This window comes from Leptinotarsa decemlineata, unplaced genomic scaffold (assembly GCF_025532065.1).
Source record: "Leptinotarsa decemlineata unplaced genomic scaffold, Ldec_3_MD MMD2_tig00078422_RagTag_RagTag, whole genome shotgun sequence".
NCBI lineage: Eukaryota > Metazoa > Arthropoda > Insecta > Coleoptera > Chrysomelidae > Leptinotarsa > Leptinotarsa decemlineata.
The window spans coordinates 1,305,769-1,332,632 of record NW_027412747.1 but is presented as its reverse complement, the minus strand read 5'-3'; the positions used below and the strand labels follow the sequence as shown (position 1 = coordinate 1,332,632).

At 35.1% G+C, this 26,864-nt stretch overlaps 1 protein-coding gene across 1 annotated transcript in view; it reads left to right on the top strand.

Moving 5' to 3' along the window:
- Myo81F (unconventional myosin 81F) overlaps positions 1–26,864 on the top strand; it is a 359,268-nt gene that overhangs the window by 44,640 nt on the left and 287,764 nt on the right. Inside the window, exon 3 of the mRNA XM_074185988.1 lies at positions 6,372–6,434. Coding sequence (XP_074042089.1) covers positions 6,372–6,434 — 63 coding nt within the window. The remainder of the gene's footprint in view (positions 1–6,371; positions 6,435–26,864) is intronic.

The following is a 26,864-nucleotide window of genomic DNA, read 5'->3' as shown; positions in this document are numbered from 1 at the left end:
CACTCCTTTTTATATGGTCGGATCAGACCACTCAGCACCACAGGAACTACACTCGGATTAAAGCCGCAACTTCGAATCGGATTCATGGAACGAAATGATGACTCTCTTGGGAATAAAGAAGACAATAACAACTGCTCTTGACCCGCAGTCCGATGGACGTGGTTAAAAGCCATAATCGCACCGTAAATAACTACCTCTCGATGTTTGTCTACAAAAGCCAGAGACTGGGATAAATTGGTTCCTCTCTTTCTGTTGGCATACAGAAGCTCTCAACATGACGCGACAGGTTATACAACATCCAAGTTTTTAACTGGTAGGGAACTGAATCTTTTTAAGTGGTTAAAATACACCTTTTAAACGCAAATTTTATATCAAAATATTCGTGGAAGTTGCCATATATAAATTAACACAACACTTCGTTTTTCTTTTCCAGAAGGCGATTTGTGATGTGTCTTCTAGATAATATATAATTACGTATATCAAGTTTACGAGACACTTTTCGAAATTTGCAAAACGAATGATTTCATAATTTGCCGCTATTTAACCACTAATTAGTTGCGGAAGAAAATATTTTTTCGCCCCTTTTTTAAAAAAAATATATGTTGTTTCGCTAACTTGATATCAAGTTAGCGATACGACTTTTTCATTATTAAGTTTTCCAGAACTTTGACTAGACCATTGGTTCAGTATATTTATTCGCTAATTAGTTGCGGAGAAAAATATTTTTTCGCCCCTTTTATTTAACCCTTAAATGCATCTTGTTGCCGTCTGGCAACGATCCCATATTTAGATACGTAAAATATATGAGAACGCAAATTAGAGCTCGCTGCATACCTTAGCCGATTGGCAACACACCACTAAAGAATAAAATCATAATAGTTGAGCGGTGGTGGCGCCATTGGGAAAAAGTGGACAGTTATTATCAACTGGCCACCGACTCGAGCACATGGTTTTGTTTCATAAAATTGAATATTCAGTTGTTTTGCTTCAGTGGCTTTATGAGAATTGCAAAATTATGTTTCCAAGTCTTCAAGGTATGTATTACACTTTGATACTCATGTAGATTACTCAGAAGTTGTTTTTTTTGAAAAATTGTGAATTTGTTTTGATGCCGATTGGCAACATCATGCATTTGGGGTATAGTTGTAAGTGCTGGTATTGTTTCAGAATGAGTAATGCAAAGCGAATTCTATCAGAAGCAGAGCTGATAGAATATTGGGAAAACTTTACCGGTCTAGAAAGTGAGGATGGTGGGGATGAATGTGAAACGGATAGTGAAGATGAACCTTCTTGTTCTGTTCCAGAAAACGATTTTACTGATGAAGTAGGTTTGGTCGAGTTTCCAGGAGAACCGTTGGAGACAATTGAACAAGAGGTTAGCGACAATGAAGATAATTTGCCCTTATCCTTTTTTCAACAAAATGACAAACAGAAGAAGGTTACTCAAAAAAATATCATATGGAAACAAAAAGCTATGCAGCTAATCGAGGACCAGTTACAATTTCACGGAGAAACAGAACTTGCTACTGATATTCGTAAATTAGAATCACCATACGATTTTTTTACTTACTTTTTTTCGAAGGAACTTTTCGATAAAATTGTCGAAGAAACGAATTTATTTTCTGTCCAGAAAAAGCCAGAGAGGCCTACTGTCTTTACAGAGTGATGATCTTCGATTCTCGAACATAGCTGATGTTATGCCAGTAAACAAGTTCGAGAAAATCAGGCAGTACATTCACTTCAATGATAATGATGCTTTCATTCCTCCTGATCGTCCTGGACACGATAGGCTGCACAAAATAAGACCCCTGGTCGATCATTTGAATAAAAAATGTTCGTCAGTTGCTTTGGAGCAACATCTTAGTATAGACGAAAAAATGTGCTCCACCAAAGTGAGACACTATATGAAACAATACATGCCGATGAAACCCCATAAGTGGGGTTTCAAGTTCTTTGTTTTAGCAGGTGTGTCTGGTTTTGCATATAAATTTGAGATCTATATTGGTCAGGAAAAGTTTGAAAACACAGAAGATAATGAGCCCAATTTTGGAGTTACTTCAAATATAGTATTACGATTAGCAAGGATCATACCAAGGATGAAAAATTATAGATTATAGCATGATAATTACTACACAGCTGTCCTACTCATGGTGCATCTCGCAAAACAAGGAATTTTCTCTTTGGGTACTATACGTCGCAACAGATTACCAAATTGTCAATTACCTACTGAATTATCACTGAAAAAAGTATCTCGTGGTACTAGCCATGAATATGTAGCCACAGTTGATGGTGTGGACATATCTTCATTGATTTGGAAAGACAACAAATATGTTACGCTCATATCATCATTTGCTGGGAAAAACCCAGTTTCAAAAGTAAAAAGATTCGATCGAAAGAAAAAGGAAAAGATTGAGGTCGATTGTCCCTATATCATTTCTGAATACAACCGCCACATGGGAGGAGTGGATTTGCTAAACAGCTTGATGGGGAGATATAAGATACGTCTGAAAAGTCGAAAATGGTACATGAGAATATTCTACCATCTCATTGATATGACCCTTGTGAATGCTTGTTTACTCTACAAGAGAGTGCATTCTGAAAACGGTCGTGCTAGCAAAGTCAAGAATCAGGCCGAATTTCGCTCTGAAGTTGCCTTTCATTTGTGCCAGTTAGGTGCATATCGTACCAAACGTGGTAGACCTAATAACTTGGAGTCTGAGATCGAAGAGAAAAGAAAAAGAGGTCCAACTAAACATGTGCCACCTAAAGAAGTACGCACAGATCAAACTGGTCATTGGCCGATGCCGCAAGATTTGAAAATGAGGTGCAAATATCCCAACTGTGTGGGTTTCACACGTACCAAGTGCGAAAAATGTGGAATTGGGTTGTGCTTAAACAAAAACAATAACTGTTTCAAAAATTTCCATGAATAATTTTTTTAGTACTAATGCATAATGTAGCCAGTTAGCAACAAAAATTATTTTTATAAAAACAGACTGAAAAATAAAGATTAGCAGAACCACTTTGGAATCTTACATTTATTTTCAGACCATAATTTAAGGCTAATTTTAGGATAATTTTGTATTCTATTGCCGAATTTTTTGCTCTTCGTTTAACGTATAGATATCATGGGTCATGCTAGCTTAACGATTTTGTCAAATCGGATTCCATTATAATTTCAGGCTCATTTTAGGCACATCTTTTCTCTTATCGCCGATCATCCAGGTGTTCTATTTTTTGAAAAAATGTTGGGTTCTGCTGTCTTAACCGTTAAGCTAGCAGAACCAAATCTAAATCCTTCACTTTTTACAAATTTTGAATATGCAATAATTTTAGCCTCATTTGAGGCTCCTTCATTAACACATTGAAACATTGTTGATATTCTGAAAATAAAATGTTCCAGAAATACTAAGACTTGACAATATGACTACTAACCAAAAAAATTGGGGTATTCATTAACTCCTCCTGAGTTCGACTTTAAATTGATTCATTAAGTAATTGATTTGTTTTTGGAAGGTTCTGCTACAAAATATTAAATCAGCCTGATTTAACATACACAAAAATCAATAATTTTTCTACCATGATCCGAAACATCAACCGATCAATTTTAATAGATCAAGCAATATATTAGAGAGCTGTTTCGGCACTTCGGGGTCGGCCATTAACCAAGTGATATTTTTAGTAACTTTTAAACCCTCCTCCTCCCCCTCTGGTGATGCTTGGTGATGTTGTGAACTACCCTTCCTCTAGTCAAAATCACATGTATTTTTTTGATAAAAATATTCAAAATATCTTCAAGTGCATAAAACAAAGAATATATTCAATATTGTAGAATAGAGTAGAATGTTTTATTTGACCATTTTACATATACTAGTACATTTATGGCAAGTGACAAGTACATTGTCCACAGGCCACGAAGTATCGAGACTTTCTTCAAAACTAATAAGTGGCTAAGGCAGTATAGGGTATAGGTCATAAGGCAATTTGTCGATAACTTTTATTTGTGAATACACGTGATTATCTCGCTACATCCCGTGGTGATATTTCGAGAGTTTTTTCGATTTCGTGTCCTGCCTCAAGGTAGATTCTGTATAGAGCTGAGGTTGTTGGTTTGTTCCGGAATGAGTTTGTGGTATCCTAATCTGACCGACCATTAAACTAAGGTCAAAATTGCAGAAAACTCAAATGTATGTTCAAAAAAAAGGAAAGTACTCAAAAATTCAATAATAAAAAGTTGATATCAAGTTAGCGAGACTATGAATTTTTTGAAACAAAAAGTGAATCAAATATTTTCCTCCGCAACTAATTAGTGAATAAATATATCGAACCAATGTTATAGTCAAAGTTCTGGAAAACTCAATAATAAAAAAGTCGTATCGCCTACTTGACGTCAAGTTAGCAAGACATCATGTATTCGAAAAAATATGTTTCTCCGCAACTAATTGGCGACTAAATATAACAAGCCAATGGTCTAGTCAAAGTTCTGGAAAACTTTACAATAAAAAAGTGGTATCACTAACTTGATATCGAGTTAGCCAGACAACATGTATTTTTTTAAAAAAGGGGTGAAAATAAAAAATTTTCTCCGCAGCTAATAAGCGAATAATTATACTAAACCAATGGTCTAGTCAAAGTTCTGGAAAACTTTATAATAAAAAAGTGGTATCGCTAACTTGATATCAAATTGTGAAATCATTCGTTTTGCAAATTGCGAAAAGTGTCTCGTCAACTTGGTATACATTATATAATTCTATTCCCACGTCAAAACACTCTTATCTGCCTTATGAGAGATAATTTCTGTTTTTTCTCCAGCTGAAGTTGAATTCATTTAAAATTTTCCACAATTCCTTCCTGCATATCATTCGACACATACTTTTGTCTTCTTTCGAGGCTCCCATTATTTTGTCGAGCGTCGGTATTTTTTTAAATGAAATTGTGAGTTTCTAGTTATCATCAACAGACACAGTTTTCCTTCCTGGAGATACATAGTTTTGGGGATATTTCACGGCTTCATTTTTCTCTCATTTATGACTGTATATATGGATATCAGCGGTATACGAAGGATTTCAGTGTGTGAAAGCGTCGTATACTTTAAGAAGAATTTTGTCGTTGACAGAAAACTCACATTTGTTCATTCGTTTTACAGGAGAGAAAACTGAAATAGCCATTTTATTTCACACATTAAGTATACTTTCCTAATAACAACACTGATCAAAAGGGATGGGCCTTATCATCAATTAATATTCTACAGGTAATAAAGTACCTATTAAGATCAGATCGAATTATGACGTCATTCTCTTTTAAAGTGAAAACTAAAATATCTTAGGTACCTATGCCTGATTAAGTCAGGTAAGCAGCGCAGGCACGTGATACATTAAAAAGTGATTTTCATGGAAAGTATTGAAAATTCTATTCGAAATTCAAAAGTGAAAACAATTTTTGGTTTTCAATAAAAAAATCTGTCAATTATAAATGCGAGCATTCCATATTTCTGTTACTCACCGTATACATACAACTATAAAAAGTATTTCGAGATATTGTTATATCAACTATGAACGTTTAAAATGAATACTACATTTTTCACTGTTTAACCAACTCAATTATGTACGCCTATGGAACAGTATCAAGTAAATTATTTATTACTCCGCTGCTTATAGATATAGACTATAGGCACTCAAACAAAATAGAGGGGAAATTAGTAGTGGAAATATAGAGCCCAAACAATGCATTCGTGATCCAACACCAGAGAACACCAAATGCATTGCTGGACTCAATTGTCCTTAAAAACAAGCCTGTATTCAGTTCTTTGTCGATCCCATAAATGGGATTTTTGTAAGGGGAGATGTCGCCATTGTTTTCTCAGGAAAATAAATATTTAATTTTTTTCAAAGTACTCTGTGGATTGAACAACATAACCGTCATAACTTTTTACCTAAGTATTTTGGAAAATAATGTAATTCGCTTCCGATATTTATACTCATTCTCGTAGAAAATACAGTTACAGACAAATTGTCAACAACAAAATTCTCAAACATTTTTTGCTCACAATTTGAATATGATTTATTCAAACTGAGTGGAACAGGATGTACTCAATTGCAATTTAAAGTATTTCTTTTGGCAGTGTCTTGTCGAGTGATTGAAATACAAAATATATTGTATTCAATGGAATGAAGAAAATTGAAATGAAATGGATTTGATAAATATATTTTTTATCGAACATCTGAAATATTGAATTGCAGAAACCATGAATAGCCACAACTTCCTATGTATTCCATTCACGTCGAAACGAATGTAATGTTCAACTATATGCAAGATTGTAGTTGTCACAGACAAACACGTAGGCACCTATTGTTTTCCTTAATGAGATTTAGACGTATACCGGCACAATTCTTGTAGCAGTTAACCCTTACAAGGACATTGACATCTACACTCAAGTAAGTAGAAGATTTTCATGACTGTATATTGATTTATTCCAATAATTTTTCTACTTGAATCAATACCGGGAGAACAAAATGATATGACAGCAATTTGAGGTTCCGTGGATTGGAACTCCCTGTTCTTTGTGAAGGGAACATTGAATTTCAATCCGTTAACATGAAAAGTTATTTCTGTTTCTCAATGAGTACGTATTTATAAGTAGAAAAAGGAATAACGAAATTTCAGCTGAAAACTGTTTGAAAAATAAATTTACCTTGTCATACAATTCGTCAAACTTTCATCTCAGAAGTGTGATTTCTTCACGACGTTAAAAGTGAAATACAATAAGATTTGAGTAAATACTTGAACATCAAATGATTAAAATAAATAGATATCAAAAATAATTTTTAAGTTCAAGCTATTATTGACATGCTCTAAAAAGATCAAAATAAGTTTTGATTTAATTCAAACTCATCAATTTATCACACTACACAATTTCTTTTTATTCATTTGCACATCAGGTAAATCTCGCTTTTATATAATATAAATTGGTAATGTAACAAATTGATAATTTTTTTTTAATTGGTATAGCAGTCAGATTGTTTTCTGATATTTTGAGTATCTCTGTTTCAAGAGAGGGTTCAAACCCTTGAATTTGATATCCATATCTTGGGGGTGTTAGAAGAAACATAGTTCACCATTTTTTGAAGTTCGACATATTGAGTTCTGAATGACGTCGTGTCATTTTTCGTATTATTTTCAGTAAACCCTTTCATTGGATACCCATATCATGGGTGTACATATGAAACTATTCCACCATCTTGGGCGATCCGCCATATTGGATCAAGAATGATGCCATGTTATTTTTTATACCCATAGCAAACGCTTTCAGTTGATACCCATATCATGGAGGTGCAAAAAAACTAGTCCATCTTGGGTCGTCCCCCATATTATAGTTAGGATGACGTCATGTTATTTTTCGTATCCTTCTCAGCAAACCCTTTCATTCAATACCCACATCATGGGGGGTTCATAAAAAACTAGTCCGCCATCTTGAATCGACATATTGGATTTAAAGAAACATCTCATTTTTTGTATTCTTTTCAATAACCATATTACGAAGGAGTATAAAAAAACTTGTCTGCCATCTTGGGCGTTCCGTCATATTGAATTTAGAGAGATGTAATGCTATCTTTCGTATTGTTTCAGTGAACCGTTCCATTTGACACCCATGCGTAATATAAACCTTTGAAGAGTCAGTAACTCGTAACCTGGCATGTGGTCTGACTGCCACTTCCACATTGTTTTTTTAAACTCGCAATTGTCTCTGTTCTTCTACCAAAATATGTTAGAGTTACAAATTTCTTGATTTCTATATATGATATTTCATACCATTTTTAGAATTATGTGGATTTGTTTTTCGATGGCATTCCAGGCTATCTTCCCAAATTTCTGCTACCACAGTTGTCGGTTGATTGGTCAAACCACCAACACTGACATACAAACTTGGCAAGTTGACTTGGGTGTCACACCCATCGATGTTTCCACTTATGTCTCGCTTGCGTTTACGCAGTTATTATTATTATTCTTGGTTATTCAAATTTTATCTTCAATTGAGGAACGCCTGCCCGGTACTGACGAGTTTGTAATACCAGAATAGAAACAGTGCTAGAGCTGCTGCCCGTATGTTCAATGATAATTATCCAAGAAGAACTGTACGACACAAATACGTTTCGGAATTATTGAACAAATTTATGGAAACCGGATCTGTTAACAATAAAAAGCATAACCGTTCAGGAGTTGTCAACGATAAAGTTATTTGTGCTGCAGTTTTAGGGCACGTTGGACTAATAGAAAAATCGCAATCTCTTACTAATTTATCTCGAGAATCAGGAAATCAGTCGTACAAATGTTTTCAGGATCCTTCATAAGTACAAATTTCGTCCATATAAGATTAGACTAGTTGATGAATTGAACGAAGATGATTTCGATAGACGTATCGAGTTTTGTGAAAGTCTCACTGAACGGATCAACTTGCATCAGAATTTCTTGTATAAAATTTGTTTTTCGGATGAATGTAGGTACGTTTAGTTTGAGTGGGAAGGAGAATCTGCAAAATTGTCGATATTGGAGTGATACGAATCCTCATTTATACCGTAAAGTTCATACCCAACGACCTCAAAAACTGAATGTTTGGACGGAAATTTTATGATAATTTGACTAGTGATAAATATTTGGATATGTTTGAGAATCGAATAATACCGTGCATCAATAGGACAATTAGCAAGATATAAATTTATTCGAAAACGGAATAGTTTTTCAACAGAATGGTGCACCTCCTCATTATGCAGCTCCAGTTCTACAATTTTTGGATGATCATTTTCCTGGTCGCTGGACTGATAGAAGAAGTCCTACAGAATGGACACCAAGGTCTCAGGATTTCACTTCTGTAGATTTTTTCCTATGGTGTTATTTGAAGTCTGAAGTGTATTAGATAGAATCAATAATATTAGAAGATTTGAGAGAGAATATAATGAGGCATTGCAGAGGTATGACTCCCGATATTCTCAACCATGTGAGGGCTGCAATGGAAGTTCGTTTGTACCATTGTATGATAGTTGGTGGAAACGTTTTTGAAAATTTACTATAGAATTTTTTTTCTTCTCATTGTCCACTCATCAGATTTCGATTCAAGAATTAATTGTTGACCTTTTTTTTTATTTTTCCTACAAGTCATTGTATCAAAAGTTATTCAGGGTGGCTCGTTTTCAACTCAAATAACTTGTAGCTCCCGAACCATAAGCTTCAGACCATATGTTTTATACTTTGTTGAAATCTGGTCATCATGGAGCATCTGATAATGCGAAACAATATAGGGTGATCCATTTAAAAGAAATTGGTGACATGCACTGGGGGTGCGATAGGGGAAGTAACATCAGATGTGAATATGTCAAAATGTGTCTCCCTGTATACTATTGTTGACGTATTTTTTATTTTTCCTGAAAATCATTGTACCAAAAGGCTGCCTCGTTTTAAATGAAATGCACTGTATTTGTACGAAGATTCTCACGGACAAAGTATGATGAGCTGTTTTCTCGGGTTTCGCTCCGTGGTCTGTGTTTTTTATCCTTATAAGGAGTTTTATAACCAGTCTATTTGTAAAACTATAGACATCACCAGAAGATGGCAAATGATACTTTGCCGAACGTTATGAAAATAATTCTTCTGAAGCCAATATCGTTGTTACTTACGGTAATTTGAGTGCATCTATTATTTTTACTTGAATAGTTCACTTCACTTCACTTAAAGTTCTTGGCCTTTGCTTCCAATAGGCGCATTTGGCCAGCTCGATTCGAGGGGGCGCAGCTGTCTTGCACGCAGCAATGCTGTCACCCCTTTTTTGTTTAACTTTTTTTTATTATTATATAAAAAACACTTAAAAAGCTTTTGGAGACTTCCAACTTTTTTCAAGTTGTAGCGATGCTATATATAGTGATGTTTCACGGTGATTATATTTTAACCTTTAAAGATATTTCAAACGCCAATGAATCAAAAATCAATTATAACAAATACTTGGGGCACCAGGCTTGCACCTACGCAAAGGGAGTCATGTAAAGTCACTGACTTCACATGTGTAAACACAAAAAATTAGTCAAAGCCATAATTTCATAAAATTATTCCGAATGTTTATGTCGAAATAAAAAACATGCACAACACAACGAAATAATTGTTATACATGCATAATTCAGTCACCGATGAAAAATTACATGATTTCATTAGCTACGGTTTCTATTGAATGCAGGTGAAGTACTCTTTTCTAATACTCTTCTCGACGTGCGTTTCAAGTTGTTGCGTCTTAAGGAGATGGTCAAACCACAACTTGCATTTCTGCTGATTATACTTGTTTTGCATTCATCGCCAGAGGTTAGTTTTACTTTTTATTAATTATTGTTTTCCAAATAATGTTCTATCATTTTATATTGCATACTTCCACTCAAATATTATATTAATTCCAGATTTGAAACGAATATTCATAATGAAATAGGTACAATTCAAAATCAAATTACATATTTTTCATTTTATTGTTGACAAACTGTAAAAACTCTTGAGAATGTATGACAAACCAAATGCCTAAAGAAAAGTATTTACTCTCATGGAAACGGTTGAAAATATATCCATACATTTATTGCAGAAAATGAAAATTATCATTCCTATATGAATTTCCTATTAGAATAAAGTCGAGAATCGTGGCCCTACAGATATCTTTTTGGGCAAGAATATAACTTGTGAGGACTGCGTTTCATATTTCGACTTATCAATATCTACAGGAAGGTCATTTCGATAGTATATGTGAATTTTGTATTATGCCAGTATTATTAAATGACTAATGTAAAGTCCCAATAGGAAACTGAACGTGCGCGATTATAGTTCCTGTTTGATAACAATTTGCAATCTCAATGATGTCCGGATGTACTTATCGACCACAGACCACTATTTCACCTTGAATATGAAATTCTCAACCAAATTACCTGCTAATGTCGACTGAAGAAATATAACTCACTATGTAGTAAACATCCCCGAATATTCATAAACATAAATGTATGATGAATATGTTGAGACATACGTCTTATCTTTATATTTGGGAATAAATCAAAACGATCTTGTGCTTTTATTTTTTGGAAATCGTCAGAAACCTCCCAGATTTTGATTTTTTATTTCAATTTTTTTTTTATATTTCATTAGCTGACATGGCGGCGAACTTCCTATTGCCTTGAAATTAATAAAAGTTGTTTCAAGTTACTAGCTGGGTTATATTAATTTTTTTATATTGCATGTGAGACACAAAGTAGGGTTATATTAACACGTCCAGCATTGTCAGGTCATTTTCATCAATAACACTGTGATGGATATTGTGGACTTTTCTTCTATTATGCGAGCACAATCACACATGTCATAAACTCAATATTATTTTTTTTTCAAATCGTTTATTCTGCTGTTTCAGGCGGAGACATGTCAAATGGTGTAACTAACACGATTTTGCGACTTTGTTAGTATATAATCGTTTTTTTTTCAATTCTTCAAATGTTTTTTTTCTACATGTTCTGCTGATAATTTTATCACACTATCTAAAAATAATAAACAAATTCATAGGAAATTCGTTTGAATAGATTTGTTCCATCGTTTTAAAAGTATTTGAAACTTCTGAAGTGACGAAAATGTCAATATTATTAGGAGAATATCACAACGTTACTGTCAAATAGTAATCATGGCCTGTCCTTACAAAATACCGAATGAGAATACCATTCTGAAGAACGTTTTCACAAATAAATGCTCCTTGTCCGAACCTTAACTAATAGTAAGGTATACGCATGATATACATAGAAAGAAAGCAAAGCAAAGCAAGGTGTTCCATTTGAAATAATCAACGTTCGGTCACTTTCTCAAGCAAACGAAAAAACTGTATTTTTTCTCCACCCTGTATGGGGCCGTTCAAGTATTACGTAAGAACTATAGGGGGACGGGGGTCTTTGCTTTACTCATTTTTGATGACTTGGGGGGCGAAGGGTCTAGATGGTGATTACGTCAGCAGTAGTTATTTTCAAGACGCTTCTCGAATAGTTTAAAGCATTAGTTTAAACTGTTACTGCAAAATATGTTGGGCCATGTCGATAAAGTTTGTTTGAATAAATATGTGCATTTAGTACACTTTCCTAAATATATTTTCTTAGTTTTAGAATTATAACTGCTGCTCATGTATCAATAGAACAGAATACATTAAAAAAACATATAACCATGTTTACGTAAGCATGAGGGTAAGCGCTTTGGTTACTTTTACTGACATGAGGTATGAGAGTTAAATAATTGTAATAAATACGCTTACGTAATACTTGAACGGTCCCTATTGAAGTTACGGAGATTAGGCTACTGAAGTGTTGGAAGCCTTCAAGTATCACCTTACTACAAACTAAATTTCGGTACTATAGTATTCCTCAACTCGCAGATATCCACATTTTTCCGAAAAAAAAAATGTAAATCGATTCATAATACGAACACGGTAACAGATTGGGAAAGGGAAATGTCAAGAAAAGTTGTCGGGTAATTTTTGTAGATTCTAAAAATTATATTATATATAGGGTATTCCATTTGAAAAATCAAATTTGCTATTTCTTTGTAATGGAAGGAGCAACACCGTATTGGCGAAAATATTTTAGTTGGGTAGAGATTGTTCGAATATGCTATCCATTGAATTTTCAAAGTGATCCGGTGTCTGGTTCACCAGAAACGTATAATGTGCCATTATCCACCGTGAATCAGCCTGTATAGGATGTTTATATAAAAAATTGGTTCGGCCCGACTCAACTTTAAATTCATTTTTTATGGACATAATGACAAGGGATAGGAGATATATATGTTATTCTCCAATCGATCATTTATTTTAAGAATATATGCCTCTAAATACAGTTAAAAATTTGTGCTGCTGGGGTATTCGACGTATTCTATGATATCTATATGGTCCTCGATTTTGTCGCGGAAAAATACACCACCTGCAACATCTTCCATCATTTTGATTTGAAAAATCATACCTTTTGAAAAATTAGAGCTGCTTGGAATATTTTCACATAAAGCGAAGGATTTCGGCGTATTCTAAGATACCTATATGGTCCTCGATTTTCTCGCGGAAAAATACACACCCTGCACAACCCCTTCCGCCATTTTGATTTGAAAAATCATATCTTTTGAAAAATTGGTGTTGCCGGAAATATTTTCACATGCAACGTAGGAATTCATCGGATTCAATGATACTAATATGGTCCTCGATTTGGTCGCGAAAAAATACACCCCATGCATCATTTTGAATTAAAAAATCATATCTTTTGAAAAATTTGTGCTGCTGGGAATATATATTCGGCGTATTCAGTGACACCTATATGGTCCTAGATTTTGTAGCTTGAAATTATAGTACACAGTGAAATATTATTCACTGACTGATATTTTGTATGATTTTCATCTTTGTGGAAATATACTCTTCGACAAATTGAACGTCAAAGAAGAGTTTTAGCACCCACCATTTTTCAACTTTTTTTCATAATACCAAGAATAATTCATATTCAAAATTTACCTACTGTCCAAGAACTGAGAATAAATACAATAGTTTTTTCGAAAGTAACGGGTCAGTCTCCATTCCTAATTTGATAAAGTTTATATAAATACATTTATGACGGATCTGTATCTGTAAAGTAGGGAGGGTGAGTGTAAGCCCACAGCACTTAGACCACATGTGAGACCCATTGTACATCCTCTCCGAGGAGTTCTCCTCCTAGGTCATCGTCCATCCTGTCCTTTCCAGGAAGATGGACAGGTCACTTGGAGACATCTCCTTTATATCAGCAGGTGTAGGCCAAGACTCGCCGAACACACACTCTCTACATAGAGGTGTGTCCACTAGCCCCATATTATGGAAATGTTTCCTTAGTTGACAGTGGCCAGTCAGAAATCCTTCACATAGAATATTTGCTCGACTTCATCAACGATTATGAGAATATGGTTCATTCGACAAAAGAACGCAGGATTGTGGTCGCCATCGAGAAGTACGAACACCACAGCTTGAGGAAGTAGTACTTAATTTGAACAACCTACTACCATTACTAGAAAGATTATTTTCCAGCTAAATGTTGATCATATGACGGTATTTCGAATTTTAAAGGAACAACTCTTACACCCTTACCATCTGCAACGAGTACAGGCACTGTTACCGCGAGACTTTCCGTACCGTCTTGAATTTTGCAATTGGATGCTGGAAATGATTAGGACAAGATTATTAATTTTCATAATTACCACATATGGGCTGATGAAAACCCTCACGCTATTGTCGAAACTAACCATCAAGAACAGTTTTCTCTCAACGTGTGGCTCGGAGTTATTGGGGATGATTCAATTGGGCCTCATTTTGTACCTCTTCGATTAAATGGTGAGGCATACGTTCAATTTTTAAGAGAAGTGCATCCAGTATTCTGGAGGAAGTTTATTTGGGCGTCAGAAGGGATATGTTTTTTATGCATGATGAGGCTCCCTCCCATTTTAGTCAAGTAGCACGTCAGCATTTAACTGAAACATATGCAAATCAGTAGATAGGTCGCGGAGGACCACAGAATTGGCCCGCTCGATTCCCGGATCTCAATCCTCTCGATTTATCTATTTGGGGTCATTTACAGCATTTGGTTTATCGTACTCCTGTTCGTGATGTAGAGGACTTACGAAACCGCAACATCGATGCGTGCAGGGTAATCAGAGAGACTCCAGGAATATTTGAGCGAATACGTGGCTCAATACGCCGACGTCTAGACGCATGCGTAATGTCTGAAAGTAGACATATTGAACATATCTCTGGTTACCTTTAATCGTTTAATGCAGGTACTAACTACAAAATAATAATAAATCCAGTTCGCATTTATGACGATGTATCTCTGTAGTTGTTCGTAAAATAATTTTTTGCTGCGAACTGGTTTATTTTGGGCAAACAATCCAAGAGACATTTTTTGTTTAGAATGAAACAGGCTATCGGAAATAAATTTTTAAATGGTAAACAAATAATAAGACAATAAGTTACATTGGAAATAAATTTTAGGGGTTGCGTTTTCCACCCCTTACCACCATGGGGTAAACCAAATAAATTTCTGGCTAAGTGTTTTTTTGGTAGTACAAAACGTCAGGTTAATTTCAATATTGTAACTTTTTCAGTGCTTGTGAAAAAAATTGTAATACAAATTTTATGTACCCCCTTTAAGGGGCTGTATCTTAACAAGGGAGGCTCCAATGAAGTTTCTTTATATGAAAGATCCTATCTTTTTTTCGATGAGGAATCACCTCCTTAAATGTTTTACACTCATTCAGTTACACCCTGTATATGCGTACTGCATTTGTATCATCTCACTGTGTTCTGTTTTACTTGTATTTTGTAGGGTTTATTAAACACAAACCTGGTTTCAATTGCATCACTGGTTGCCTGCAGCAGAGGTTGCACAGTAAGCGCTTCTCGCCATAGGCTCAGCCTCAATTGACCCATTCCTACTTCGAGGTTCACACCAGCCGTGCGCAATCTTAACATGATCATTAATGCAACCTCCTTGACGTACAGGTCCAAAGGGGTCAGACCCGTAATTAATTCCATTGCTGCGGTTGGTGTTGTTCTCATGACCCCTGTGATGTTTAAACAAGCCAGACGCTGTATTTGATACAATTTTTGGATGGCCGTTGCTTGTAGAACTTTCGGTCCTCATGCAATGGCTCCGTACGTTAACATAGGTCTTATTATTGCAGTGTAGATGCAGGTGGCCACACGGGGTGAAAGACCTCATGCGCGTCCCACTGTCCTCCGACATTGCTCATAAGCCACATATGCTCTTTTTGCTCTACTCTGTAGGCGAGAGTTCCATGTTAGCTTCCTGTCGAGGATAGTACCAAGGTATTTCACATCTTCAGAGAAGTTTAGTTTGCTTTTGAAGATTTCGGGAGGTTTTAAGCCCGATAAACTTCTTTTCCTGGTGAAAAAGACCATCTCAGTCTTCTTGTGATTAATGGACAGTGAGTGTTCCTTACACCATATTTCTATTCCATTCTGCGCTCTATCGCACAGTGTGTTCACAAATCTGCCGGTCTGCAAGATAACTATGTCATCTGCATATGCAATTGTGTAGAATCCATTATTGTTGAGGTGACTAACCAGGGTATCCAGAACTATGTTCCAGAGAAGGGGTGATAAGACTCCTCCCTGTGGACATCCCCTTATGACCAGTCCCCTCACTGTGATGTCTTCTACATTGATACTTATTGCTCTACTAGAGACCATCTTTAGTATCCATTACCCTACTACCAGGGGTACCAGTCTCCATTCCTATTTTGACAAAGTTTATATGAATATATTTTATGTCGAAATATTTTGTCGGGCAGAAAATCAACCCCCACCCCGAATTAAATAATTTAAAGAAAATAATCCATAACTCTTTCGATTATTATTCGGAAGGAAATGTTTTCTTCGAAATGTATTCATTTCCGCGTACTCGATAAGACCCCTATGTCGAAATATTTTGTCGAACAGAAAATCAACCCCCACCTCGAATAAAAAAAATACAAAAAAATCTATCAACAGCTTCCCTCTCATACTTATTTCCATGGTATATGGCTTCTGTGTGTGGTGTTTTTTTATACAAAAGATATTTTACTATAGATTTTCTGACCTTGTCCGAAGTAGACTTTACTAGTTTTCTAAAATTAGATGAAGTGATACGAATTTTTTGATGGTATAGCCATAATTCAGATTTTTGTTCTAATTTTTCTAGTTCGGAAGTATCTTGTTTACTGAGTGCGTTCAAGTACACTTTTCTGAAATATTCGTTACCTTCGGTATTTTTGAAAGGTTTGATAAAATGTCCCAATCATCTGTTAGGTCATCATCGGTTATCCTGTCAACTGTAAATATATCTTTGAATTCATTCCATATTTCGTTTAACGCTTTTTTCAAATTTGTTTCTAAAAAGGTGGTAGGTACCCTTTTCAATTTGTTTTTTTTTTTCTTCCAAATTTCTGTCTGGGAATATTCATCATTCAAACGTTCAGGTACCTGCGTATTAGTTGACTTCTTTCTCACTATAATTTTCGAAGTCCACGCGTTTCTTAGAATACTTAACATTATCTTTTTGTGGAGTGAAATTACATTTTTTCGTAACACTCTTATGACTCTGCTGCACTTTTGATTGTAGCAGTTTCCGTTGAAAAGATTATTTTTAACTTGTGAAAACCAATTTTCAACATTTGCATTGCTGAATCTGCCGGGATTATTATTTTTATAAATTACTCCTGACCATAACGGAAGAAATGGCAAATATTTCTTCAAAATTAAATTCAGAAATTAAGTGTTATAATACCCGTTCGCTTCCCCTATTTCACAATGTATTTTCAAAATTTTTTTATAAAAAGGACTATTTAAATACAGAACTTCTGATTCCTTATTATATTGCGATTCAAATAATGAAAATTCAAATTTGATACTTTCAGTTTCTGGTGACTCGTGGCTCTGAACATAATTTCAATAAACTGAATAGGGCTTTTCTCATTTGGCGATTTTGATTTTTAGAATAAAGAATTTTAACCAAATTCGTGATACAAACTACGACTTGTTCTAAATGGCTGAATTTGATACATTCTGCCATAAATTTTCTCAACTGATGACCACTTTTTTTCTCTCTGCAGAGAAAACGATTTGAATTCTGCTAAAAATATCTCAATAGATACCATATCATGATTACAATTAATCATTTCAAAAATAGGTAACTATTCTATTACGTGTGTTAGTAACACCGGCATAATAAAAAACACGTTTATCGGTGTATGTAGGCTTTCGAATTATGCTTCCAGTTGGCATCAAAATGAAGAACAGGTCTAGAACTACATCTCTCAATAATTTTAAATTGTTTATCACTATACATGGAGTGGTTGGCCAACACTTTTCATGTATGCAGGGTTTATCCCTCTGCATTAAAACTAGATACAATATCATTGTTATGTCGATCATTTCTGGGAAGTTTTTCAGAACGATTATTTCTGAAAACTGCATCGGACTTTACATTCTGGAGATTACTACTCTGCGTTTTTGCTGTATTAGAGTCACTTATCGCGAAATAATGATGGTTTGATATTTTTTAATTTTTGCATGAAAATTTGTCTTTAAACCCCTTTCGCATATCTGATATATACTTTCGAGTGATTATAATCCCGGTATGAACTCAAAACTTCAATTTTATGGTCTTTGAGGCGGTTTACATAATGAATGAAAGTTTAATTTTTTTTACGATTGTGGGCACAGTACGCATACACCGTAAATAAATCATTTTTAACATTGTATCTATATCCTTTGAAATTGATTACACATACATTATTAACGAATTATAATAATTTTTGCTCCAATAAATACGTGTAACTTAATTTTAACTTTTTCCCCTCTGAAATTGTTAGAAGTTCCTTATGACTAATGCTGAAGCAACCCTCAAAAAATCTACAATCTCTATAGGATCGTTTATTCCAATTATCTGAATTAATATTTGTGGAATTGGTATGAATAATGTTACGTATTTACTTGGGGTTCGTTTTTTAAAACATCACTAATAATACTTAGACAACTTTTATTTACTCAATACACAACTACGCACTGATTATAATTCACTTAGAATACTCGCTTGCGTGAGACTTCGCACACTCTCTTACTACTACTCTTACTCTAGTAAGATCGATGCATCTAGAATTTCTAGAAATTTCATATCCATCGCGATGTTTCGCTCTCAGGATCGACGTTAGAATTCTTTTCGAGACTTTTCCAGTTACCGCCTAGGGAGGCAACGCGCGTGTGACATCATGCTCAAGTAGAGGTCCCTTCGTCGAATTGGGTGACTGTAGTCAGCTGCGGCGTTGGGGATTTTGTAACAATAATATTGTTCTTTTTTGATATTTTATCGTGGAGTTCTACAAATATTTGCTGTATTTGTTCGTTACTTGTTGATATTCTGAAGATCGGATAAAGTTAGAGTTGTTATTGAAGGAATTTGGAATATGTGATATTACATCATTTGGACTGAACGTTGGTGTTGACGTTAGCACGGTTCTATCGAAACAGGGAAAAGAGGTTATACTTGTAAAGTCATTCTCGTCTGTATTCCCAATTTCTCTGAGATTATTTCTTATTTCCTTGAAGTAATATAGTTGCAAGAGTTCTAAGCCATTCCTTATGGAAAAACACGTGCAAATTTGAGCAGGTTCATTCTGGACCTTTTTGGACCTCAGCCCCACTTCACACGGAAGGGGTAAAGGTCAGCGTCTCGTCTCTGCTAGACGTCCGTTATGTGCTTAGCCTTCAAAGCCAACTTCAGACCACCTCCACTTCTCCACTTTTACTGTCATTCAGTCAACCAATCAGCTATCGCGCATACACCGAGAAATTCAAACCACCAGTAGATGAGCAAACAGACCACAAGCGCACTTCATGGTGGTGCGTCGTTGATAAGTATTTCAGAGAGAGAGAGAGAGAGAGAGAGAGAGTTTAGTGAGTGGAAGAGAGAAACGTCTGACGTAATCGATGCAGAGAAGAATGGAATGAGTATCGGAGATATTCAAAGAGCGTGGGCCCCTTTGGGACTCCACATCACTGCTCAGGCCCTCTTGAGACTCCGCATCACCCCTCAGGCCCCCTTATCACGTACCAGTCACGTGCTCCTAATTGAAAAAAGTTTTTAGTTATGAGAATCGAACCCATGACGTCCGCGTGCTTGACATTGTACTTAGCCTCTACACCAACGTAAGATATTGAAAGTAACTGCGAATGATGGGTATTTACAGCGTAAGTTTTGTCGAGACCAAAATTGACTCATTTTGTATACTTTACCGCATTTTTTTGATTTCCGTAGCATGTTAAGGAAGTTGTAATCGTCATTATCATGTTGAAGATAATAAAATATACTTAGAGTTGGGAAAGAATTAATATTTCATATAAAGATGTGTATGTGTGTATAAGAGCGAGAGACGCGTGTGACGTAATCGGGGCAAAGAGAGATGGAGATGGTATCGAGGTTTTACGTTCCTAACGCAGCAGGTGTTGTCGGTTGTAAAAGAAATCGTTGTTTATGGGGCAATGTAGCGTTGCTGGTTTTAAAATTAAGCGTGAACGACTCCATGAAAATTGGAAGCGCGAAAGTGATATATTAATAATAATGAATCAGATTTAAGAAAAAATATAACAACCCAACAGTTCAACCTGCGATCCCTCAATGTGTACGGGGTGTCATTTAAGAAAAAAACATGGTGTCGAAGCGTACAGGGTGCGTCAAAATACATCATTTAAGAAAACAACATTACAGTTCTACGAGGCTGTAAGTTTTCAACGTGCGATCCCTCAATGTGTACAAGGTATCTCTAAATACATCTATGAAAACAAACATAGCGTCGAAGTGTACAGGGTAGAGGGGGCCTGGATCTAGCGAGACAGACGGTGACGTCATCACACCAGCCAGGTTGCTTCTCAGCAAGGCACACAGACCATACAGTCAACCAAATTGTCACGTGGTGTCCCACCCAGCGGCAAACCAATCAGAGTGTACCAAATTGTCACGTAGCGTCCTCAAACTGTCACGCGCGATCAGAGCGCACGCTTCTGCATCTCAGAACATTGTGGCGGGAGATTTGAATTTTCTGTGGAATAAATAATTCAACGAGACAGACACGCCGTCACGGCAGACTAGACATTGTCTCTATACAAAGATTATATAATTTATAACTCGAATAACCAAACAAAAATTAGCAGAAGGAAATTCTTATAAAATTTGGAATTTCAATTGCTTGATCCACATATTCGTCGACGAGCTCAGCAGCAAAATATCCCAAGGATAATCCGTGCACGACTTTCTGAAATGTGTCGAATAATGTTGGACAATGCACGTACTGCAGCACTAAAATAAGTCGAAGAACAAAATATTATTGCACAAAATGTAAAAAATATTTGTGTCCATAGAGAGCACCTTACTGGATTATGTAGAGATTGCCATGAAGATTATGAAGCTAAATATTTGGAGTAATAATTTCAGTCGTCCATATGGATTTCGAGAGTTGAAGTTTATTTTCCTCGCTTTTCAATATGCAAGTGACTATTTTTGTGTTTTCGACCGTTTTGCGTGCGTTTATTCGTTAACGTTTCATCGTTATTGTCGTAACCGTTTTTCGTGTTTCAATATGACAGCCATTCATCATTCAACGCGTGCCGCTAACCAAGTAAGTATCATCAGGAAATGACTAAAGTTCATGCTTTGTCATATGAAGATTCATTTTGCGAATTTTCAGACTCCTTTACGGAACCTTGTGGAACAATCAGCCTAACTTCTGTTAGAGTGGTGTCGGTCAGCCAATCAGAATGGAGAAATCAAATATCGTTCGATTGATTGTGTTAGATGAAATTGAACTGGAGAATGAGGGTCGAATAATAATAGTGATAAAACTTTGAAAGTGACGTAGTCAGCGTGGGAGGTGGTAGAAAATGTGTGATGATTTGTGGAAATGAATGAGTTGAAAAAAAAATGGCGCAACTGTCAGAAAGGCACTAAGTTATATATTCACTAATAATGATCGGATTGTCACGTACAGCACGTCAAATGACAGGATCAGAAATGCAGAATTCATCGAAAAAGAAAAAACAAAGATGGCGCAACATGTCAGAAGGGGACTAAGCCACATTTTCGTTAATGACAGTTGAATCTCAACGTGCAGCACATCAAATGAAAGGGAAACGAATACAGAGTGTACCGACAGAAAAAAAACAAGATGGCGTAACAAATATAATATCCAGCGCCTAATGTGAATTGCAAATTCAAAGAAAGTCATTGAACAAACTTGGAATTAAAATATGTTGGGTTATGAACAATTATGAGTGTATTTCAATTGCAGAAGCTTAATTCAAAACGCAGAATTTATTGACAAAGAAAATGAAAAATTCAGTATATACTGAAACATATGATACATTTGGAGTCCTTAGGTTGAGAAGGTTTCGAATCCACGACCACTTCCGGTCATCCGATTTCGATGATTTCGGTGTCAATGGATTCGTTTACATGTCATGATACATAATTAATCATTTTTCGAAGTCAAAAGAGCCTTATAATCTATTTTCGTTATGCTAGTCGCAACAGACCGATGTGGGTACTCATTTCAAATGATTTCATTTGTAGATTATGAAAAGTATAATATACAGCGTCTAATGTGAAATAGCATAGGACGAATTACACATTCAAAGAAAATCATTGAACATACTTGAAATTGAAAGTCGTTGGGTTATGAGCAACTACGAGTGTAATCCAATTGTAGAAGTTTGATTCAAAACACATAATTTGTTGACAAAAAAATGAAAAAATCATCGTACTGAAACATATAATATTTTTGGATTCCTTAGGGTGAGAAGGTTTCGAATCCTTCAAAAACAGGTCACTTCTGTTCACTTCCGGTCGTCCGATTCCGATGATTTCGACATCAATGGATCCTTTTAGATGTCAAAAAACATAGTTAATCATTTTACGAAGCCAAAAAGACCTCATAACCTATTTTCGCTATACAAGTCGCAACAGGTCAATGTGAGTACTCATTTCAAATGATTTCATTTGCTGATTATGAAAAATATAATATAGAGCGTCTAATATGGAATAACAAGGGGAGAATAGCAAATACAAAGAAAAAAACATTGAAAAAACTTGAAATTCAATGTTGTTAGGTTACCAACTATAAGTGAAATTCAATAGCAGCAGTTTGAATCATAATCAAACGAAGGGGCCTTAAAGTTTGGAGTTTCACTATCACACTGTCACCACAAAACTGGCTAGGTTGGCGTGAAGTTGTATGTAGTTGATGGTGGGGTGAAGACCAAAAGTAAATATTAAACTATTTTGAGCCTGAAGTAAATGAGCGGAATGGCCGATAAAATACACGACTGCGATCTATCTGTCATTGATGATCTGACACGTTCAAAAATACTGAAATACTTACCAACGACGCACGACCTTGAAGTGCGCTTGTGGTCTCTTTGCTCATCTACTGGTGGTTTCAATTTCCCGGTGTATGCGCGATAGCTGATTGGTTGACTGAATGACGGTAAAAGTGGAGAAGTGGAGGTGGTCTGAAGTTGGCTTTGAAGGCTAAGCACATAACGGACGTCTGGCAGAGACACTGACCTTTACCGCTTCCGTGTGAAGTGGGCCTGAGTTCCAAAAAGGTCCAGAATGAACCTGCTCAAATTTGCACGTGTTTTTTCATAAGGAATAGCTTAGAACTCTTGCAACTATATTACTCCTTAAACTTATTGATATTACTAATATTTACTAATGTGTCACTAGCTACTGGTACAATATCTAAATGTAAAGAATCTGGTAATTCTGGTGTGCTTTTGTTTCAATTTTGGAATCGGAGTCTTGCAAAACATGTTTTGTGTTAAACACGTTATTCAATAAATTATGGTTTTCATTATCTATATCACATTTTCGAATTACTATATTCTGAAGTATATTAATTTTTGGTTTGAGAAAATAAAAGAAACCACCTGAATTTCTTCTGATAGTTTGCACAATTTTGTAGCATGTATTTTCATCGGCTTGTTTAAAAGGGTATACAGCTGCCTTCTTCATTTCATCTGATCCGGCAGTGAGATTTTTGATCTGTTCTTAAATGTTACTCGAATAAATATCATTGAAGTATACAGCTGAATGTTTTAAATTTACGTGTGATTTTCACTCAATTATTGATTTAACAATATTGCATCGAAGAACATTATAAATTGACTTACCATACTTACATTGATAATATTGAATTATCTAATAGCCTTATACAATCTTAAAGAAACAAAATAAATTTAGTTTAAAATAATTAAAAAATACGCTTTTAGAGAGCATCGAACTAAAAAGTAAAAAAAAAATTTTAAATAATCCTAAAACAATAACGAACAAACAATACTAGTATTATTGTGAAAAAAGCGACGGGTGCTTGATATTATAAAAAAATATGGCACAAAGCGCCCACGCTTTTTTCACAATAATACTAGTATTTTTCGTTTGTTATTGTTTTAAGCTTATTTAAAAACATATTTTTAACTTTTCAGTTCGATGTTCTTTAAAAGCGTGTTTTTTAGTTTTTTAAACCATATTTATTTTTCATTTTATAGTTTTGAATGCTATGAAAGCGTGTTTTTTAGTCTTTTTAAACTATATTTATTTTATTCCAACTTTGGGATCAATCAGCCGTATATTGTTTAGAAAAATGGCCATTGATATTTTCCGATTCCGGAGAGGGAGCCTGAAAATCAGCTACCAAGCCCAAGGCAGCAGACGCGCAAAGGAGGGTTACAAATAAGGCAGCAGGCGCGCGTGTTAATAAAAAAAATTTTTTCAAATGAAGAAATACATGTAAAGTGAGTTTTAATTATATCAACAATATCTTCTCTTTTTTCATGACAAATTGCCGTCATCTGATATTTTTCGAAATATGAGGTTTGAAGTTACTGAAAGTATGTTTACCACATCCAAAAACTGGTAAGGCTCACACATTGCTCTAAATGCAATAAAAAATTTGTAGGGGATATCATAATTGACAGCTTTCAGTGATCTATTTCCTGTCATGTAAGAAAAAGTGCTCGAAACAGGGTAGTCACTAAACACTCACTTTCTTAATAGTCAGTGGGCTATGCTTGAAGACTGGCAGTAAACAAATATAAAGAAATGAACGTTAATTGTTCAAGCCAGTCCCGGATATCCAAAGAATATTTGAAAGAGTCATGGTTTTTTTTCTTTGAATTATTTTATTCGCGGTGGGGGTTGATTTTCTGCCCGACAAAATATTTTAACATAGGGGTCTTCTTGAGTACGCTGAAATGAATACATTTCAAGGAAAAAATCCTTTTGAAGAATAATCGAAAGAGTTATGGATTTTTCTTTGTAAATTATTTAATTCGGGGTGGGGATTGATTTTCTACTCGACAAAATATTTTGGCATATGGGTCTTCGCAAGTAGGCTAAAATGAATACATTCGAAGAAAAAAATCCCCACCCAAACAATATTTGAAAGAGTTATGGATTTTTTTTATTATTTTATTCGGGGTGGGGGTTGATTTTCTGCCCGACAAAATATTTTGACATAGGGGTATTTTCAAGTACTCTGAAATGAATGAATTTCAAAGAAAAAATTCCCTTCCGAATAATAATCGAAAGAGTTATGGATTTTTTTCCTTAAATTATGTAATTCGTGGTGGGGGTTGACTTTCTGCCCGACAAAATATTTCGACATAGGGGTCTTTTCAAGTACGCTGAAATGAATACATTTCAAAGAAAAAGTTTTCTTCCGAATAATAATCAAAAGAGTTATGGATTTTTTTCTTTAAATTATTTAATTCGGGGTGGGGGTTGATTTTCTGCCCAACAAAATATTTTGACATAGGGGTCTTGTCAAGTACGCTAAAATGAATAAATTCCAAGAAAAAATGTCCATCAAAAGAATATTTGAAAGAGTTGTGGATTTTTTTCCTTAAATTATTTAATTCGTGGTGGGGGTTGATTTTCTGCCCGACAAAATATTTCGGCATAGGGGTCTTATCAAGTACGCTGAAACGAATACATTTCAAGGAAAAATTTCCCTTCCGAAGAATATTTGAAAGAGTTTTGGATTTTTTCTTTAAATTATTCAATTCGGGGTGAGAGTTGATTTTCTTCCCGACAAAATATTTGGGCATATGGGTCTTTTCAAGTACGCTAAAATGAATACATTCGAAGAAAAAAATTTCCACCCAAACAATATTTGAAAGAGTTATGGATTTTTCTTTGAAAATTATTTAATTCGGGGCGGGGGTTGATTTTCTGCCCGACAAAATATTTCGGCATAGGGGTCTTATCAAGTACGCTGAAATGAATACATTTCAAAGAAAAAAAATCCTTCCGAATAATAATCAAAAGAGATTTGGATTTTTTTCTTTAAATTATTTAATTCGGAGTGGGGGTTGGTTTTCTGCCCGACAAAATATTTTGACATAGGGGTCTTCTCAAGTACGCTAAAATGAATACATTTCAAGGAAAGAATTCCCTTTCGAAGAATAATAGAAAGAGTTATGTTTTTTTTTTATTATTTCATTCGAGGTGGGGGTTGATTTTCTGCCCGACAAAATATTTCGACATAGGGGTCTTATCAAGTACGCTGAAATGAATACATTGGACGACAAGATTTGAAAGAGTTATGGATTTTTCTTTGAAAATTATTCAATTCGGGGCGGGGGTTGGTTTTCTGCCCGACAAAATATTTCGACATAGGGGTCTTATCAAGTACGCTGAAATGAATACATTTCAGAGAAAAAAATCCCTTCCGAATAATAATCGAAAGAGTTATGGGTTTTTTTCTATAAATTATTTATTTCGGGGTGGGGGTTGATTTTCTGCCCGACAAAATGTTTTGACATAGGGGTCTTTTCGAGTACGCTGAAATGAATACATTTGAAAGAAAAAATTCCTTTCCGAAGAATAATCGAAAGAGTTATGGATTTTTTTTTTAATTATTTTATTCGAGGTGTGGTTTGATTTTCTGCCCGACAAAATATTTTGGCATATGGGTCTTTTCAAGTACGCTAAAATGAATACATTTCACAGAAAAAAATCCCTTCCGAAGAATAATCGAAAGAGTTATGGATTTTTTTTAAATTATTTTATTCGAGGTGGGGGTTGATTTTCTGCCCGACAAAATATTTTGACATGAAGGTCTTTTCAAGTACGAAAGGAAAAAATTCCTTTCCGAAAAATAATCGAAAGAGATGTTTTTTTTTGAAAATTATTTTATTCGAGGTGGGGGTTGATTTTCTGCCCGACGAAATATTTTGGCATATGTGTAATCTCAAGTAA